This window comes from Panicum hallii, chromosome 5 (genome assembly GCF_002211085.1).
Source record: "Panicum hallii strain FIL2 chromosome 5, PHallii_v3.1, whole genome shotgun sequence".
Taxonomy (NCBI): domain Eukaryota; kingdom Viridiplantae; phylum Streptophyta; class Magnoliopsida; order Poales; family Poaceae; genus Panicum; species Panicum hallii.
In genome coordinates this window covers 57,269,377-57,288,341 of record NC_038046.1, presented here as the reverse complement: position 1 = coordinate 57,288,341, position 18,965 = coordinate 57,269,377, and the positions used below count along the sequence as shown (strand labels likewise).

The window sequence follows — 18,965 nt, the reverse complement described above, 5'->3', positions numbered from 1 at the left end:
TTCCCCGAAAGTATTTTTAATGTATAATCATTTCACGAAGCAAGCAGCTTGAAAGTCATGTCGCTGGGGATATGTTTTGACCCTTATTACATATACCCTGCTATCCAATCAAATTAAAAAATATCATCAATCCACCTGCATCTAATTCATTCTCAAAGATGTAGCTTATCTGTAGCACCCTGCTAAGAGGTTGCTTGCGGGTGCTTAATGGTATTTTTTGAATTAACTAAATAACTAGGATGGCATGCCATCCTTGTTCATTTTTTCTTCTAAATTAACTACGCACAATGCCATCCTACCTTATTTTATCAGATTTTTATATCGATCTAATAACCAAATACAAATATAACTTGCATCCCTCGTTGCACCCTATCTGATTCACGAAAACTCATTTTCTATGGTCGTACGTGATGGTAGATAATCATGTAAATGTATTAGAAGCCGTTGGTCACTTGTAAAAGAAAACCGGCGGAGACTGTTTGTATTCTTGTAGTGTGACGTCAGCAGTTTCGTACAGCGTGGCGTGCTGAAACACGTGCAGACGTGCTGCGCTGGTAGCTAGCTAGCCCATGGCAGCAGAAGGAACTCTCATCCGGCCTCCCGCCGCCGTCGCTCCCCCGACCGGCCGCCGTAAAAGAAGAACAGAAGAACAGAACAAGCGGGGCCTGCAGCGTTACGTTGCCGGCTTGCCGCCGACGGCGCCAGCGGTTCGCCGACTTTCCCTTGGACCCTGGCCTGGCTAGCTCTGCTCGTGTCTGTATTGACTATTGAGTACTGACATGACACCACACGTAGATACAAAAACAGTAGGACCATTTCTGTGGAAGAATTTAAAATTTTAGTACGTCAGCAGCAAGATACCTTGCTGCCTGAAGCCCATGATTTTTTTTTTGAACTGCAAGCCCATGAATTGAGTGCACAAAGTTTCATAAGAAACCAAAAGGCACAAAACGGATGACACTGTTTCTGACGAGAAAAGAACCCAGGCCAGGCCCATACAGCAATTCGTCCATCTCTTTAGGCCCATCAGGGCCCAATATCAAACCATCCCCTCGGCATCAATTTTCCCTTTTCCCATGATCGCATCCGAATCCGCCGAAGGGAACCGGGCGGACGAGCACGAGCAGGAGCGCCCAGAGCAGAGAGGGGCAGGCGGCACGGCACACAAGTTGGCGCAGCGAGCCGAGCCCTTTATTCCCCGAATCCCCGCAACCAAATCGAATCCAATCGCCTCCGCACTCCGCACCGGATCGAGTCGGGGGAACCAGCGGCGGCGGCGATGGCGGCGGAGAAGCCGGCTCCGGTGCGCGTGCTGTACTGCGGCGTCTGCGGCCTCCCCGCGGAGTACTGCGAGTTCGGCCCAGACTTCGAGCGTTGCAAGCCCTGGCTGCGCGCCCACGCGCCGGGGGTCTACCCGGACGAGCTCATCGCCTCTTCCTCCTCCGGTCCGTCCCGCGGCCTTCCTTCCCCTTCGCGCTCCCCGCTGTCTCTGGTGCGGCCTAATCTAATCCGTGGTTGATCTGGTCGGGCGCGCAGGCGGCGGCGGCGACAAGGATGTGGACAAGGTCGGGGAGCGCCTCCAGGGCGTGGGGATCTCGGACGGCTCCACCAGCAGCGCTGCAGGTTCGTGTCGTCTCCTGCCCGTCCTGCGTTGTTAATTCCTGGAGATGGTCTTAGTGATTAGAGACTAGGGAGATGATGGACGCCAACCTTCGATCTGTGAGCCTCTCGGAGGTTGAAAAACTGATCTCTAATCTCCGTGTGCTGCTTTGCTGTTTCAGGGGATGCTTCTGCATCTAAGCCGGAAGAGGTGAAACGCCTGCCTGGTGGTAAGGTCAAGAAAAAGGTTGGTTCCCTCACACGGTTCTTAGAATTCACCCCACACCACAATTGAGTCATGATGATTTCTGGAAATTCTGTTAAACGTTAAACGTTAGTTTAGAGTTCAGAAATTCTGAGTGATATTTTTGTGAGCGTGTACCTCATTGGACCGTCCAGATATCCTTCTGTTCGGTGCTGAATATACTGTGGCTTTAGCCAGTGTCTTCATTTTGTTCAGTGCTATTGTACTACTGTGTTGCTGGGTTTAAGCCAATTGAGGTATCTGTAGCCAATGTCTTATAGAAAAAGGTTGGTTCTCCCGCGAGGTTCCCACATTTATCAATTGGTTAGAATTGAACCCCTGGCATTTACATTCAATTACTAGGCACCTATCGAGGAGAAGTTGATTCAACATCGGTTGAGATGGTTTGGACACGTACAACGGAGGCCTCCCGAGGCGCCGGTGCATAGTGGAGTTTTAAAGCGGGGCGATAATGTAAAGAGAGGTAGAGGTAGACCTAGACTAACTTGGGACGAGACGGTTAAGAGAGACCTTAAAGAGTGGAATATCGCTAAGGAATTAGCTATGGATAGGAGCGCTTGGAGATTAGCAATTAACGTAGCTGAACCGTGACATTTGTTACTTTTTGTTTAACCCCTAACTCTTCCTTTGGCTTGTGCCCTTTTTATGTTTCTTATTCTTGTTTTCCGTGGGTTTCATCTCTAGCCTACCCCAACTTACTTGGGACAAAAGGCTAAGTAGTTGTTGTTGTACTAGCCATCGCAACTTACAATTCTACATTAGCATGAAATTCAGATGTTACAAGTGGTGATATGTAATTTGGTAACCTATTTGGCTATTGTGCTAGTTAGTTTGGCTTGCAATGTACTCATTTACTGTGAATGATTTTTGCACCACTGTCTTCCTGATTTGAGTTTAAACCAATTGAAGTCTCTGTGAGCAGCGTTTTGAATTTTCAGCGAATAGAACTTCATCATTGACAACGTTCTCTTTCGATGTGCAGGACAAGCAGGAGGTTGTGATTGAGAAGATTGTCCGCAACAAGCGCAAATGTGTCACTGTGGTGAAAGGACTTGAATTGTTTGGTGAGTTATCTTCTAGTTTAAATAAAATCTGTATGAGTGAAATGGCATGACACAACGGTAGAATTAGTTGCTATATTGATGCTGCTTTTGCAGTATAATGTTTTTTTATTTGTTCTTCCCTGCACCTGTAGGTGTAAAGCTGAGTGATGCTTCGAAGAAGCTTGGGAAGAAGTTTGCAACTGGAGCTTCTGTTGTTAAGGTACTCTGTCGTGGCTCATCATGTTACTCTAGCTTTTGGTTTTAAGCATGATTGATGCATCTCTGCTTTGCTCTATTCTTCAGGGCCCAACTGAGAAGGAGCAGATTGATGTTCAAGGGGACATATCATATGATATTGTGGAGTTTATTACAGATACGTGGCCTGATGTAAGTTATCCATCATCTTTGCATTTTATTATGTTTACATCCTTTATTTGTTTTCATGTATGATTTTTTATACTGTATCCAACTTATAATTTTCTTATACACATCATTCGGTGTCACGACAGTATGTGGGAATACAACACCTAAATATGTTATCTAACAATTATTTTTGCATTGAGAAATGATACAAATGTAGTTAAATAATATACTTAAGACTGAAAAAGTGGAAGAGTAGCACTTTCTGCTCGTTGTTTGGAATAGGAATAGAGAATCAAAATACGATTGGGTCATCTTGTTTCTGGAATGTGGTTGATCCATGAGTTTTCTGTTCATTTTTCATTTTCTTTCAGAATGCTTAAGGCAAGAACATATATCTTTTTTTTAGTTCATGTTGGTGTTGCAGAAACGCTATAGGTTTTCTTTCCATAGATCTTGCTTCATTTCCTTTAGTGAAAGTAGACATATTTTGTTTAAGCAAAGTAGTGTTGTTATATCTTTTCTTAGAGTAACAAGTGATTCTCATGACAGTGTTCTGTTCTCTACTGAACTATGTCTCAAGTATGGCGAGATATGACAATGTGCCATGTAAAACTTCTGAAAAAGATAATTTAATGATTATATTTGCATTGAGTAATGAAACGAATTTGGTTAAATAATATACTTCCAGAATGATAAGGTGGAAGAGTAGCACTTGCTGCTCATTGATTGGGATAGGATTAGAGAACCAAAGTTCCGTTAGGATTTAGGTGTTAGATGTAATGAGGTTGATCCATGTGTTTTCTGTTCATTTTTCATTTTCTATCAGAATACTTAAAACAGGAAGGAACACCTCTGTTTTTTTTTTTCTTAGTTCATGTTGGTGTTGCACAAAAACTACATGTTTTCCTTCCATAGATCTTGCTTGGTTCCTGTTAGTGAAAATATACTTATTTTGTTAAAGCAAAATAGAGTTGTTATACCTTTTCCCTTAGAGTATAATAAGTCATTCTGACTGCTATGTTCTGTTATCTAGTGAACTATGTCTCAACTATGACTAGATATGACAATGTGCGATGTAAAACCGCTGAAAAATATAATGTATGATTTCTGAGGAGTTTGTGTGCATAATATGGTTACAGTAGTCACCATGTGCTGGTAATTATTAAGAATTGGCTGTTATGTTTATTACTAAGTTATCATTGCGTTTGTTCTTTTTCAGGTACCTGAGTCTGCCATTTTCTTCATTGAAGATGGAAGGAAGGTTCCTGCTGCTTGATGTCAGATGGTTTACAAGGCATGAGACCAGTGGATTTACAAATATAATACAGGTACAAGGCAAGAGCATGGTTTACAAGATATGACCAGGCATGATGTCAGATGGTTCATCTCTTGTGCGAAGTCATCGTCTGTTGTTTCAGTTTCTAGGCTAAGTCACAAGTGGTATTTTGTTTACCACCGACATCTGCTTCCATGTATTAAATCAAATATATATATTTTGCAATTTCCTGAAAGCATGTTTTGTCGTTATGTTGTCTGAAAATGTACTTGTTGCATCGCTTATCGTGCACAATGGTAAAGCAGTTTTGCTGCTTAATCAGGAGCTAACTGGCGTAGATTTGTGCAAATGCACCAGATATTGCAAATGGTGCAAATACACAAGTTTAAACTCCACTCGCCTGTAGATGATGATATGTTCTATCTACGGGCAAAATGTAAGGTTCAAATTGGATCTGGTTTAAAAGAGACAGTAATGACAAATTTCAGGTCCTGAAGTGCATTTGCACCTGTAATTTGTCATTTTATAATCTCTTTTAGACTACATTGAATTCGAATTTCGAATTATAAGACATTCGAATGTGTTTTGAGTATACATTGTACAGCTAGGAATACAGGGAGATGTGCCGAGCCTAGCCTCGCATTGCATCAGAAGAATACAAGCTAAATACGTCCATCCATCCATCACAATATCAGGAACAGGTTTCATCTTCGACAAAGCACCCAAGGTACAAGTTATGGGTGCTACAACAGACCATGAAACATTGCACGATGAATCTCTCGATCAATTCTGGCCTTATGCTTCAGATGTAGGCGTGTGCATTCGGGAATTTCCGCTAAACATATTAGTCAACGAACGAGGTTGCTAGCTAGGATACTGGTAGGATAAATAGCACCGACTACGGAAGTGCAATCAAGCCTGGCAGCTTGATGATCCAGTCTTGGGTCTTCACTGTGTGCGACGGAGAGCCTTCCTCAGTTCCTCGTTTTCACTACATAGCACGTCGTTGACCCTACAACAAAGATTGAGTACCAAACCAAGAACTTGGTCCTCAGTTCTAGATGAGCATTTTCAATACGGTACATGCACCTATCAGAAAAGGAGGGGAAAAAGGGCCGCCCTTGTTAAGTTTGAGCCGCATGGATAACATACATGAAGTAACTCCAAGAAAAAGATAGTACGATAAAATAACATGATAACGAATTATGATTAGTTTCAGAGAGTATCCCTGATGGCGACTCCCATTCTGTTCAAATATTGATTAGCATCAGCAAGTTTACAACTCTGCAAATCACACGGTAAGATTGGCAGTGGCATTACTCGCTAACTCACTGCCCTTAAAATCAGTACCGTATCAAGTTGTACACCTGGTGAAACTGATCAGTGGGAAATCATGGTAAGGAGTAGAAAACTACTGCATCAAGTTTCATTTTTTATACACTTGGTGATATCAGCAAATTAAGGTGGGCGTTTAAATCTATCAACCATCAACAATAAAAAAATATTGATAGCGCATGATTTATGTGACACTGCACTGTCCACTGTATGTTGATGTGATCTAATGACAATAATAGATTTGACAGTAAATAAGCACTAGCAAGACCACAAACCTGGATATACATAGAGAATCTCATAGTCCCCAAAGATTTTTTTTTTTTTTGCTCCACGAGCTTTCAAAAGCTGAAAAATGCTGTAGCATTGCTGAACTTCACTTGCATTGGTACTGGATCAACAAGAACCATTGTTTTATCAGGTTGATCACCACCAACATTTGCACAAATTACACGGACCTGCCTTCATGTTTACCCCCAGAAGATACCTCTTCAGCAAAATCAGAGACCAATGGAAAGAATGAATAAAGCTCAACACTTAGACAACTCTGATTGGTAGAACTGAACACAGGCACATGGGGCTCCGGCAAGTGGATCTGTTACGAGGCTCTGGGCAAGATAATGAATTGCAATCTGCATTTCACAAGCTCAACATGCAAGCAATAACAAATAGCATACACCATACAGGCAATATTAGGTCCAATTTCAAATGATAAACGCACGAGAACATATATGCAAAACTATACCAGAATTAGGTGGTGGTGGTGGTGGTGGTGATGCCCAAATAGGATGAGCTGATGGTGTTTTTGTCTCAGGTAGGGGAGAGGTTGGAGGCAGGGTAGGACTATAGGAGAACTATGATGCCCTAAAATCCAGCAGTTTGGAAATTTGTATTGACATGAGGAAAAAAGCATTAAAAAGTGAGGCAAAGAAACAAGGCCTTCGACATACTTTAATTTCCATTCGTGGGACACCTCAATGATGCTGGTGAAGGGATGGGTGATGTGGGAAAGCTTGGATGTCCTGGACAGGAATAAAAATACATGAAAGCTGCCAGCACTGTGAAATGTATTCAATGTTTAAACAGACAGATTAGCATACATTACCTTGAGGCATTAATGGAGGTGCATGGTGATTTTGCCTTTTAGTCCCATTCTGTCTTATAGCTCGTGAGACCTCAAGCCATATAACAAATAACCTTTTAAAACACAATGAACACTGAACGTTGCTCTCTCCAAGTTGGAACTCCCAACATATATTTGAGAGCATGAGCGAAACATAAACTAATATGAGATGGTTCTTTGCCTCCTCAAGTGCCATTTTGACCGGAGCACAGACTCAGCTAGCCCATGCTTGCCCTCCATATTTAGACCATGCACAACAGTCATGAAGTTTACTGTGCTGGGAATGAAACCACATTCCAACATGTCATGAATCAGCTGCAACCCTCCCTCTGATCTGCCTGCCTTGCAGAGGCGTGATATGAACATAGAGTAGGTTTCAAAATCTGGTGCAGGTCCTTTCAGCTTCATTTGTTGGAAAACATCCCAAGCCTCTGAAACCATATCCATTGCCATGTAGCCACGGATAAGAGCAGAGTGTGTAACAACTGTGGGCTCACATCCATTTTCTTCCATCTCCTTAAGCACATCCAAAGCCTTGGCAACATCTCCCTTCTGAAAGTAATAAACGATGAACGAGGTATACATATAGGTGTTTTGAGGTATCCCTGCTTTCTTCATTTCTGTAAGCTTGGCAACAGCATCTTCAAATTGATCCCTCCTTAGCAATGCATGGATGAGACTCGCGTACATATACTGATCCCTGGAGCAACCATGTTTCTCGATACAATTGAACAAACTGAGAGCTTCCTCCACTCTATCAGCCCTGCACAATGATCTAAGAAATATAGAGTAGCCAAACTTCACAGAAAAGCCTCGTTCACATAAGAATACTACTGAGCTTCTTGCTTCAGCTATTTTCCTGCACTCACATAGAGCCGAAATATACTTGAAAACTGTATCATTATCAGGTATATGGCCTGCATGGCACATTTCTTTGAAGATTATGGCTGCCTCATCAACTTTCCGCCCTTCACTGCGGGTAAGGTACATTATCAGGTGTTGGTAAGTAGTCTTGTTGGGCAGAAACCCATGCTGCTTCATTTCACGGAATGTCTCCAAGGCCTTTTCAGACAGACCAGCATTGCCATACTGACAGACCATGACATTCCATGTGTCCACAGTTGGGGAGCATCCAGTCCTTAACATTTCTCTGTAAAGATACCGCATGCACTTGAAATCTTTTGCAGAGCCAGCAAGTTTCATAGCTGTAGTGTATGTTTTTGTTGTTGGCATGTAGTAAGATCGTTTCCCAACCCATGAGAAAAATTGCAAAGCAGCACGACTGTTCCTTTTGCAACGCTTCAAAATGGCATCAACAAGGTTAGGACTGAAATGGACTGATCTCATCTCTAGTGCCTGTTGCATTGGGCCCCAATCATCAGAAGATGACAGAATCTGGCATATTTTTTCAACATCTCCATCACTGTAGTCGTGTTCTTGTTCTCTTTTATGTGTGTCATCAGAAAGCTTGAAACCGGAGAGCTTGCCATTTTGATCCGAAGAATAGCCAATGAACTCCAGTCCCAGTTCTTTCTCTTCTGGATTAGACTTGTGTAGCCTCCGAAACTTATCAACAGTGTCAATGCCATCCAATGGTTTGAATTGCAGACCACCTCTAGGGCTTCGCAGATTAAAAGATGCCCACATCCTCTCAACATTACTTACCTCTTCCAAATAAAATTTGTCACGTAAAGCAGAAATTACCCGGCAGAAAGTTCCCTCAGAAGGTCTGAAATCAGATTCCAGCATTTCCTTCAGAAGTTCTGCAGCTTCAAGGGGTCTGGAGGCCTTACAGAGCTCTTGGATGAACACTGTGTAGGCTTTCAATGTGGGTTTCTGACCACTCTTATTGATATTCCTGAAGGCATCCCATGCTTCGGAAATATGTCCGCTACGAACGTGCCCACCAATCAAGGCCGTTAATGTAATAATATCTGGTTCAACACCATTTTTCAGCATCTCTTCAAACAGTCCACATGCTTCTTCGTACTGATCAATTGCAAATAGGTGTTGCATGAGCTGAGTATAAGATGATACCAATGGAACACATCCATGTTCTCTCATTACACGCAGCAAGTCAAGTGCCTTGGTATGCTCTCCTTTCCTCAGGTAGCCATCGATGAGGAAAGCAAATTCTGCACTGTTTATACCTAATGTACCTTTCATGTATTCTATGATCTGCAGAGCTTCAGCCATTTTTCCTGCTTTGCAGAGCCCTCTCAGGAGGTTCTGAAATGCAAATGGACTAGCCATTGACTTTCTCTTCATCTGCTGAAAGACTTTCCATGCCTCCTCTACCTTTCCTGCGATGCAAAAGCTTCGTAGAGCTTCCATGTAGCAGTACTCCTCTGGATGCTTCATGCCCTTAATCATATCATCTCTGATAGAACAGACAGCTTCAGCAGCATTATCTGACGTTGCAAGACAACACATTAGAAGTCGAAGAATGCCAGTTCCCACCTCCATGTTCCTGGGCATATCCTTGTAGAACTCAAGAGCAAGCTCAGGCTTCTTAGCATTGCACAAAGCATGAAGAACCGTCATATAGACTTTACTATCTATCCCGATGGATCCTGATTTCCTCATCGCCTCAAAGGTTGACAGCATCTTGCCAACAAGCCCCGCCTTCCCGTAACTGGATAATATGATTGTCCATGTCTTAACGTCCTTGGGGCACATCTGTCTATCCATCTCGCCTACCAGCTCCTCCATGATAGCAAAGGTCCACGCCTCACCCGTGATGTACAGCATCGTGTTGTATGTCTCTGTTGTGTGGCGGAACCTCGGGAGTCGTTTCACCCAGTGGAAGAACCAGAACCCCAGTTGCCTCACCTTGAAGCACCTTTTCAGCACCATGTTAACAAGCTGCGGTGTATATGTAACTCCAAGGCTCTCAAGCCTCTCCTCCATGGACGATACGGGTGCCTGGGACCGGAGAACTCCCATGATCCTGTGCACAGCCTCGCTGACATTGTCAGCATCAGGATTTACTGCACTACCGGCAGTATCAGAAGGCTGACTCCCGTCATCAGGAAGGCCACCAAGATGGCCCATGTTGGATATGCTGCAAAAGACAGAGCTGGAAGCCGCAGTCGCACTCTCTGGGGCAATTCCTCGAGCACCTTCCGCGCGCTGCCCAGCAGCAGCTCCGCGATCATGATGACACGCCTCGTCATTCATTTCAGGCCGTAATGCGGAGCCATTCCTGGCAGAGGCGACCAGGTCCGAGATTTCATGGAAGAGCGAGGAGCCGGGATCTCGGGGAGACGATGGGCGGGGAAAGTTGGAGGAGGAGGAGGTCTTGGAGCGGGAATTAAGGAGGAGGAGAGGGCGGCGCGCGTGGTGGTGATGGTGGCCAGGGAGGAAGGGACGAGCAGAGCAGGCGAGCAGCTGGGCGGCGGCGCTTCTCGCCATGCTCGGTGTGCAGGTGGCAGTGGCACCGAACAGATTCTTCAGTGGATTAGACTGGGGCGAAGGCGAGAAGCAAGCCTCGCATGGCCGAGAGGTGGAAGGTAGCAGGCGCAGGCGCAGGCGCGTAGCACAACTTTTCTCTTGGATGTTGCACTTTGACTACCACTAGCAGCACCTTCACAAGCTTTTCTCTTGGACCCTGTCAAAGAATCAACAAATACAACAACCAGTCAACCATCATTCCCATCACCGCAAATGTCTAACGAGATAACAAATCCGACTACTGCTAGTATGTTGTATGCTAATCTATTATTGCTAATAGCCTAAACTGCTACTGCTAATCTAGTACTACTAAGTGGCTAATCTAATCTGCTACTGCTAATATCCTAATTAGCTAGTGCTACATCAAGAATTCAAGACTGCGTGCGTACCTTCCACTGCCGCCGCTGCTGCCTCTGACAGAAGTTGGGGGGGGGGGGGGGGGGGGGGGGGGCTTCGACAGCGGCGGTGCTGGTGAATGGCACAGGCAGACGCAGAGCCAAGCCGTGCCCGTGCGGTCGTGCAGCCGGCCAGGCCGTGCACGCGCGTGCGCACGAGGAGCGGAGGGCGACCGGTGACGACGCGACGCGACGATTTGGGAGCGGCCGGGCGCGGGAGCCCAGAGGCATGCACTAGACGGCTAGAGGGCAGACGGGGGGTGGGCTGCCGTCGAGGAGCGGAGGGCGACCGGGCACCGGCGACGGCGGATGGGCGCGGCGATTTGGGGCGCTGGGAATTGAGAGGAACGGGCGGGCAGTGCGCGACGAGTACCACCCTGCGGTGGCATTTCGGAGAGGACCGAAGACGCGGCGGCGCGTTTCTTTGGCCGTGAGCGGCGCGCGCGGGGGCCGGGGGAGCGTAGGCGTGTGAACGGCGAACGGAGGCTCGCGCGGGGCGCACGGCGGCGGATTCGGATCCACTGACTTCACTGTTTTTTAAGTTACCTGCGCTCACTAAATCTCCACCGTTACATACTGATCTAAGAATCCTGCTGGTGTGCTACTATTTGAAATTTAAGTACACAACACATCTAGCAGGCCGGAACAGACTAGTTGGCCCAAAGCACGCCGTGCTCATACAAGAAAAGGAAAAAAAAAGAGAGCAGAGATGTTTAATATAACAGAACATAAGCCACACGGTCCAACTAATTCAACCATAAAATAAAATCTTACAAATATTCTCCATACAAAATATAACTGAATTCCTTATCATAACACGTCGTTCTAAATGATCCTTTCAAAAGTTAAAATATTTCTTCAGCGCATAGGTCATTAGTCATTGGTAGCTGCGGAGTTAAGGCATGGTAAGAGCTTTTTTAAAAAAAAGAAACTAATTTTGTATTTGAACTTATAAAGAAGATTACCGTCAAAAGTTCAGTGAAACTTGAAATGACTTCATATTCTCCAACATTTGTATTATTGAATGTAGAACAATTATCCAATACCATTTGTGCTTCACGACCCTCATTCCTAGGTTCTTCTTGCTAGCAGGAGAGCAAGCAAATGATTTAGAATAAATCCCAACAAACTAAATGAGGGCATTATTTGAATACATACCATTGCCTTTTTCCCTTGCATTGTAGTTTTGCGGTCATCTTTTTTTCTTGGCATGCGCTTTTTGTCAAGCCATGTTTTTTTCCTCTTTGATGTTCTTGTCTGAACTATTTTTTTTCTTTAGACGCTGACTGAGAAAGTCATTTGACACCTCAACATTAGCACCAGATGCATTTCCTGGACTTGGTCTCCTGAGGTAATCCTAAGAGCATGTATTTTTTCTTCAACTTGCTTAATAAGCATGTCTAGAGTGTTATCTATTAATAAGCAACAATCCAATGAGCTAGCTGCTTGATCCGTTAAACTATGAAATTTGTGGGAGTAGTTTGGACCGAAGCATTGCGTTCAACATTGGATTTTCAACTATATTGCTTCCCTGATTATCTTGTATTGTACCATGGCGAGCTTCTATGGTCCAACGCTTTAATATGTATTGAGCTGGAAGTATCTTGATATTCATCAAATCAAGAACCTTCAAAGCATGACCATATAATATTCCAACCCTGCTGAACTGACCACGTGCGCATGTAACTGATTGCTCCAATGAGTTACCAATAACTTCAAACTCTTCAAAGCTTGAATTTTTTTCAAGACTACCAATTGTAACTAGATATTTATCAGTTCCTACCAATACTTTGGTGCATGCTTGCATAGACCTTTCATATTCATCTTGAAAAACTTCAAATACAATGGGTGTGTACAATTTGCTTGCTTCCAACAATATAGACGTCCTCATTTTGATTCTTGGAAATTTTTTGCTTGAATCAAATGTTGAATCCAACTCCTTTTTTTGCTTGAATCAAATGTTGAATCCAACTCCTTGTTCCTTTTTCCTTGCACCACTCTTTCAAATTGCTTCAGAAATCGGATGATGTCAAGATTTGATTTTAAATAGTCTTTCAAATCGCTGTTAAGACTCTCACTTAGTTGAGTACTCCTCGTTCCCAATGTAAAAACATCCTTCATGTAACATGCAGCCCATTTTTCTTTCAACTTATAAATACTATCTAACCAAGTCTGCTTCTCCACTTTCCCTCTTACTGTGTGAAATGCTTCTTCAAAAGTTGTCTTGTCCACATACTCAAACATGCAAGCACTAAAACACCGTAAAATCTTCTTATCATGTAGATGTTTGAGAGCATTCTATGATATGTGAAATGTGCAAAGTCCATGCCATGCTTCCGTGAAAACTTCTCCAACTGTTTTATCCATTGCACTATCTTGATCCATGAAGATTGTTTTGGGTTGCTTTCCGCTATGTGCTTTGAGAAAGGTATCAAAAAACCACCGGAAAAATTCAAATGTTTCATCATATATAAGAGTGGCACCAAAAACAACAGTTTCTCTAAAATGATTGAATCCTAAAAAATACCAAAAGGTCTAGACTCCTTGTTTGTTTCAAAAGTAGTGTCGAAAGTGATGACATCTCCAAAATGTGCATAGTCAACTATCATTTTAGCGTCAGCCCAAAATATGTTAGCTATTTGTCCATCACAATTCTTTTGCAAAGTATGCTGGAATGAAGGGTTCTCAACTGTTTTGCTCTCGAAATATCGCAGCATAATTTCTGCCTCACCATATGCCATCTCACATTCACTACCGGAAAAAAGATCTTTGCCGAGTGTCAAGTGTTTTGCCGAGTGTTTTTTTCGGGCATTCGGCAAAGACGTCTTTGCCGAGTGCCTTTTTTAGACACTCGGCAAAGAAGCTCTTTGCCGAGTGCCTTTTTTCGACACTCGGCAAAGAGTCCCTTTGCCGAGTGTTTTTTTTAGAACACTAGGTAAAGATAATTTTCAAATCATATTTTAAAGTAGTAAATTAATTTAAATAAAAATATTTTCAACTATAAAATTGTATAACTCATCAAGATGCACAATTCTTGTTTTGGACATTTCTTAATTTGACAAAATAAAGGTAAATTTGTTCACAAAACATATATCTCTCTCTCGTAGTTTATGAAACAGAGATATATAAGATTTGTGAACAATATTAGAATTATCATGTCAGATGAAGAAATGATAAAATAACCAAAATAAACTTTGTAGATCTTGAGATGTTATGAGATTTTACAGTTGGCAACATTTTAATTTGAAGTCATCTTGTCAACAAAAACTACATCTGAATATAGAAAATTTAAAATTCGAATTTTGCAAATGACCTCAAATGGAAAAACCATCAAAATTAAAGTTGTAGATCTTAAAAAGTTATGAAAGTTTATAGTTGATAATTTTTTGATTTGAAATCATTGTGTCATATTAAAATACGTTTGAAATTTTCAAATTTGAAATTCAAATTTTGTAAACGATCTCGGATGAAGAAACTACCAAAATAAAAGTTGTAGATCTCGAAAAGTTATGCCACTTTATAGTTAATAACTTTTCATTTAAATTTATTTACTATCTTAAATAAATAATTTACACTCGGTTAATTATAATATGTGGAGAATAAAAACGTAATGTTGACACACTTGGTCCAATGGTGTAGTGGTAGAGGGAGTTGTTTGTGTGCAGGAGGTCGTGAGTTTGAAACCTATCATCGACAACTTATGGAAAATTGCTAAAAAAATATGCAACCCATTAGATGGGTCCCTAGCTGGCTGTGCATGCCTCCCCCAATAATTTTTTTCCTGTTTCATTTTTTGGATTTTTTCCGATTTATATTTTGCCGAGTGGCTAACAAAAAGCACTCGGCAAAGACGTCTTTGCCGACGAAATTGCTGCCAAGTGCCCTTTGCCGAGTGTTACACTCGGCAAAGCCTTTGCCGAGTGTAATCGGGCTTTGCCGAGTGTCTGGGACACTCGGCAAAGCCCCTGAATCCGGTAGTGATTGGCACTTGCTTCGTAAATAATTTTTTTGATCACGACAAGTATAGGTTAGAGTAAATGACCCACCAACTTGCATACTCGCCGGATCATGTGCATCTTTTGGCCTGATTCCAGCGTCATTTGCTGCTTCAATTTCAAAAGCTTGCAATGGTGAAATATTTCTTTGTGAAATCATTAAGTGGAATGTTTCTGGAGTGTGAAGAGTATGATTGTGTTCTAGGATCAGATCGATGACTATAGTTTTCCACTTCTTAATTAGAACAAGACCCATACACACGTCACAATCACATCTAGTTTCAGCTCGCGGACACTTTGTCAGATGATCTCTTTTGTCTTCTCTTCAATGACCCTCTTTTGCACAAACATATCTGCATGATCTAGCCTTTCCATTTCTTTTATTTGTATGCCGCTTTCTAACCTCAAAACCAGTGCAACTTTCATATGGAAGCTTGCAATGGTGAAATATTTCTTTGTGAAATCATTAAGTGGAATGTTTCTGGAGTGTGAAGAGTATGATTGTGTTCTAGGATCAGATCTATGACTCTATAGTTTCCCACTTCTTAATTAGAATAAGACCCATACATACCTCACAATCACATCTAGTTTCAGCTCGCGGACACTTTGTCAGATGATCTCTTTTGTCTTCTCTTCAATGACCCTCTTTTGCACAAACATATCTGCATGATCTAGCCTTTCCATCAGACTTTCTTTTATTTGTATGCCACTTTCTAACCTCAAAACCAGTGCAACTTCCATATGCTTCCCAAAATTTCCAAGCCTCATCAACACTTTGTAACTTCATACCAAGCTAAGGTATCATTGTATTTCTGAAAAAAAAAGCTAACTGGTGTATATAAAAAAACATACACGAATATGTACTAGAAAACTTGTCATTTTCAGAGAGATTAAAAGAAATGAAGCATATGGATTTTTCCTAATACAGTGCAGTCCGTATGGATTACTTATTCTAAATCAAGTAGTTGACCGGTGTAGCATTTGTTCTCCTGGCCTCCCAGGTAATACTTACTTTAATCCAGTTTAAGAGTGATAAAATAAGATGAAGCCACATGGATCTTTCCCAAGACAGTGCAGTTCGTAAGCAAATAAAGACAAAGAAAAGTTGCATGATGTTTGGGGATCGAGGTCCCGTGCGTGAACAGCAAATAAAGGAACAAGTACATGCATCCAACAAGAAAAAGCTCCAAACTTTTTTACCTAAAGCCGCCATGGAGTTCTCCGTCGCCTTCTCCCATCTGTGCTGGATCCATTCTGTTCGTAGCTGCTGGCAAAAAGACAGTAAAAATTCCCTTCCCGGCACTTTTTTCCGCCATATAAGCGGTCATTGCTTTAGTGGGCCGCGGCCCAATTTGTACTGAAGCGGTAAAAATAGTAAAGCACCGTATGGTTCATAGGATAGAAGAAGCACGGTGGAGATGTCAGTGACCGCAGGTAACGTCAAAAACAACGAAGTCAGTGGATCTGAATCCCACGGCGGCGCGGGGCTAGCAGAGGGCGCCGCCCCGCCCCAGAATATTTTTATAAAGACCCTTTATTTGGATTGAGGGGTTTATTTGTAAAATTTCGGTAAAATATTTTTAAAACACCCCCTGATTTGGATCGCGATCCGATTTAGGGGGTTCTCTGTAAATTTCTGGGTGGAATATTTACATGAGGCCCCCTGATTCGAACATCTCGAATCCCGGCAGTCCACGGCCTCCCCCGCCGGCAGCCGCCGTCGCCGACGCCACCCTCCCCGTTCATGTGCTTTGCTCCCGCAGCAAGACGCGTAATTCGCCGAGCACTTGAGCACACGCACATAGGCGCGGTGGCGGCGTCTCCGGCCGGCGGCTGATCGGTCACATCACATGACGGCGCACGCGTTGGCGTTCTCGTCGCTGAACATGGTCATCATCCTGATCTCGGGAGCGGCGGGGTCGGCCATGGCCTGCGGCGCGTTGATGACGAAGCCGGCGGGGGCCTTCTTGTCATAGACGCCGCCGACGTAGGGGTAGGTGGTGAGCTGTACGGGTGTGTACGGCCACATCTGGGCGTTCTTGCCGGTGCCCCTCACCCGCGCCAGCACGTTGGCCGGCTCCACGTACCCCGTCACCGTGCACTTGCTCTGCTTCGGGTTCACCGCCACGCTCGTCACGCCGCGCATCGACTTTACGGCGCTCTTCACCCGCCGCTCGCACCCCTGGCAGTCCATCTTCACCTTGATGTTCACCGTCTGCACACAGGTTTCATTGTTGGAACAAGTTCAAGACAATCGATCGATGGAGATCGAGACACAAATTAACAAAGATGATCATGATCTCACGTTGAGCGGGCGCTTCTTCCGGAGCTTGAGTGCCTCCTTCGTGTCCGTGAAGCTGCAGAGATGGGAGAGGTGGTTCAGGATGCCCATGGTGTGCGCGGCCAAGTACGGTGTTCGTCGTCGTGGCGATGGACAACTCACAAGGCTTCTCGCCGTCGTTTCTGAAGCTCAGGATTGGAGCGGGAGGCGGAGGGGAGGATGGTACGGCGTGCTATATATAGAGAGTCACAGAAGGGATGGATGGAAATGGAGATAATTGTTGCTGCAACTTTAGCACGATCGTCAACAGGATGCGACTTTACGAAAGATTCTCCTGATCTTTAGCTAGGCTGCTGTGGATGGATGTTCTCAGGAACCAACCATATGATGATAGGAGACTGAAACCATGGGCCAATCAACGTTCTTTTCTTGACAGTGACCGCAGCATGTGTGGCGTTCCTGCTTTGCAATCAGTGGTGATAAACTACTATACCTCCTGGAATTGCTTTTCGCCATTGGATCACTCCGAAACATATACCTGGTTGCTTATCCTGATTCCAACCCTAATCCTCCTCTGCCTGCAAAACTAAGTAGCTCCATGCCTCTATCATCTAGTACCCCTCTATTTTTATTTACATATCGTATTAGGTTTGTCCTAAATCAAATTTGATCAACTTTAACTAATCTTCTTTTTAAAAAAATGACATTTAAAATACCAAATTTATATAATTGAATTCACCATGAAATATATATTGATAGCACACATGTTGGGTAGTATAGTTCTTGCTAGATTTTTTCTATAAATTTGGTAAAAGTTAGCTAAATCTATTATATTAATAAGAGAGTGGTAAAAGAAGCCACCACGTTCGCCGAGAAGATCTAAAAATTACCATGTTAATCGAAAAAAGAAAAGCATATGAGCCGTTGGATTTTATAAAGATCTAATGGTCTAGATTAATCTAAAGAGTCCAGATCAAATATGATTAAAGATATTAGATTGTTGCTAGAAAACAAAACAAATATACATAGAACAAAATATATAAAAGGAAACCAATAAATAAGTAATAAGATAAACAAATATTTCCTTACTCCTCATCCCATCTACGTTCTTTTTCCAAAAAAATAACAACCAGACGTACCAAAATAAAGTGATTAGCACCTGATCTCATTTTTTTCTTTCCAAGAAAACAATGTGGTGCCAAACGCTCCATCTTTAATCGATTTTTTTGGCTAAATTGAACATAGGTCAAAACAATAAGAAGTTTACGCAGGGTACAAATCGCAAACATCCATCAGGGGAGGTGAAAGAGGTTAGAGCTAGCTGATTTCGTGCACTAGGATCTGACACCAATCCAAAGTTGTGTTTCAGAATGTGTGCCCCTCATATAACTTAAACGAACTAGAATGTTTCTCAGAATTGTGCAGCTCTCATATAACTTAAACCAACAAGAGGGAGGAGAAGGTTGTGGCACTCATCCCATTACGACTCGAAGAACAGGCACGCAACGATGTGAAATGAGGAGATGTAACTTCTGTTGATCATTTTAAGAAGTCTGAACTCCAACTAGACATTGGTTCAATTTAACCAATAACAAGGGGGGTGGTTGGAGATTTCATGTGCAACAGATTTAAAGATGAATGGTGATGAGAGGATGCAATGCGGGGGGAGAGAGATATGAAATTCTCTTTGATTGATTGATCTGGTGACTCCACTGGATTTTTTTTTCTTTTGGAGTAGAAACAACTCAATTTATTTCATGGAGGCTGACCGGAGCTTAGTAATCATGAGTGAGGCACCAAAGCATGAGGATGGTAAGGAAAGGAGGAAAGCTTATGCCAA

At 43.0% G+C, this 18,965-nt stretch overlaps 3 protein-coding genes across 5 annotated transcripts; 1 reads left to right on the top strand and 2 right to left on the bottom strand.

Annotated features, from left to right (window-relative positions):
• The first annotated feature begins 1,090 nt into the window (after positions 1–1,090).
• On the top strand, positions 1,091–11,754 carry LOC112893989 (translation machinery-associated protein 22). Of its 2 annotated transcripts, XR_003228926.1 has the most exons (9): positions 1,091–1,445; positions 1,537–1,623; positions 1,782–1,846; positions 2,847–2,928; positions 3,060–3,127; positions 3,211–3,294; positions 4,490–4,616; positions 5,464–5,467; positions 11,745–11,754. XR_003228926.1 is itself a non-coding variant. In XM_025961541.1 (7 exons), exons 1-7 carry the CDS (start codon positions 1,280–1,282, stop codon positions 4,544–4,546), a joined length of 609 nt encoding a protein of 202 aa, XP_025817326.1. In that variant the 5' UTR covers positions 1,091–1,279; the 3' UTR covers positions 4,547–4,810. The 2 variants fall into 2 exon arrangements, 1 of the variants encoding a protein (XP_025817326.1); XM_025961541.1 differs by lacking the exons at positions 5,464–5,467; positions 11,745–11,754 and having other exon boundaries at positions 4,490–4,810.
• On the bottom strand, positions 5,095–13,714 carry LOC112893987 (putative pentatricopeptide repeat-containing protein At5g06400, mitochondrial). Of its 2 annotated transcripts, XM_025961538.1 has the most exons (4): positions 12,008–13,714; positions 11,815–11,934; positions 6,984–10,611; positions 5,095–6,900 (listed from the first exon to the last, which is right to left on the bottom strand). In XM_025961538.1, the coding sequence occupies exon 3, from the start codon at positions 10,413–10,415 to the stop codon at positions 7,161–7,163; it is 3,255 nt and encodes a 1,084-aa protein (XP_025817323.1). In that variant the 5' UTR covers positions 10,416–10,611; positions 11,815–11,934; positions 12,008–13,714; the 3' UTR covers positions 5,095–6,900; positions 6,984–7,160. The 2 variants fall into 2 exon arrangements, with proteins under 2 accessions (XP_025817323.1, XP_025817324.1); XM_025961539.1 differs by lacking the exons at positions 11,815–11,934; positions 12,008–13,714 and adding an exon at positions 10,844–10,881.
• A 1,570-nt stretch (positions 13,715–15,284) lies between these two features.
• Positions 15,285–17,371, bottom strand: LOC112893990 (heavy metal-associated isoprenylated plant protein 20-like). The gene is made up of 3 exons (XM_025961542.1): positions 17,150–17,371; positions 16,045–17,059; positions 15,285–15,656 (listed from the first exon to the last, which is right to left on the bottom strand). The coding sequence occupies exons 1-2, from the start codon at positions 17,234–17,236 to the stop codon at positions 16,691–16,693; spliced, it is 456 nt and encodes a 151-aa protein (XP_025817327.1). The 5' UTR covers positions 17,237–17,371; the 3' UTR covers positions 15,285–15,656; positions 16,045–16,690.
• Between the last annotated feature and the right edge of the window lie 1,594 nt (positions 17,372–18,965).

Coding starts and splice junctions, on each gene's coding strand:
- LOC112893990 (XM_025961542.1), bottom strand. CDS start 17,236: ATGGGCATCCTGAACCACCTCTCCCATCTCTGCAGCTTCACGGACACG. Junction 17,060..17,149: donor GGAAGAAGCGCCCGCTCAAC/GTGAGATCATGA, acceptor ACCTGTGTGCAG/ACGGTGAACATCAAGGTGAA.
- LOC112893989 (XM_025961541.1), top strand. CDS start 1,280: ATGGCGGCGGAGAAGCCGGCTCCGGTGCGCGTGCTGTACTGCGGCGTC. Junction 1,847..2,846: donor GTGGTAAGGTCAAGAAAAAG/GTTGGTTCCCTC, acceptor TTCGATGTGCAG/GACAAGCAGGAGGTTGTGAT. Junction 3,128..3,210: donor CTGGAGCTTCTGTTGTTAAG/GTACTCTGTCGT, acceptor TCTATTCTTCAG/GGCCCAACTGAGAAGGAGCA.
- LOC112893987 (XM_025961538.1), bottom strand. CDS start 10,415: ATGGCGAGAAGCGCCGCCGCCCAGCTGCTCGCCTGCTCTGCTCGTCCC.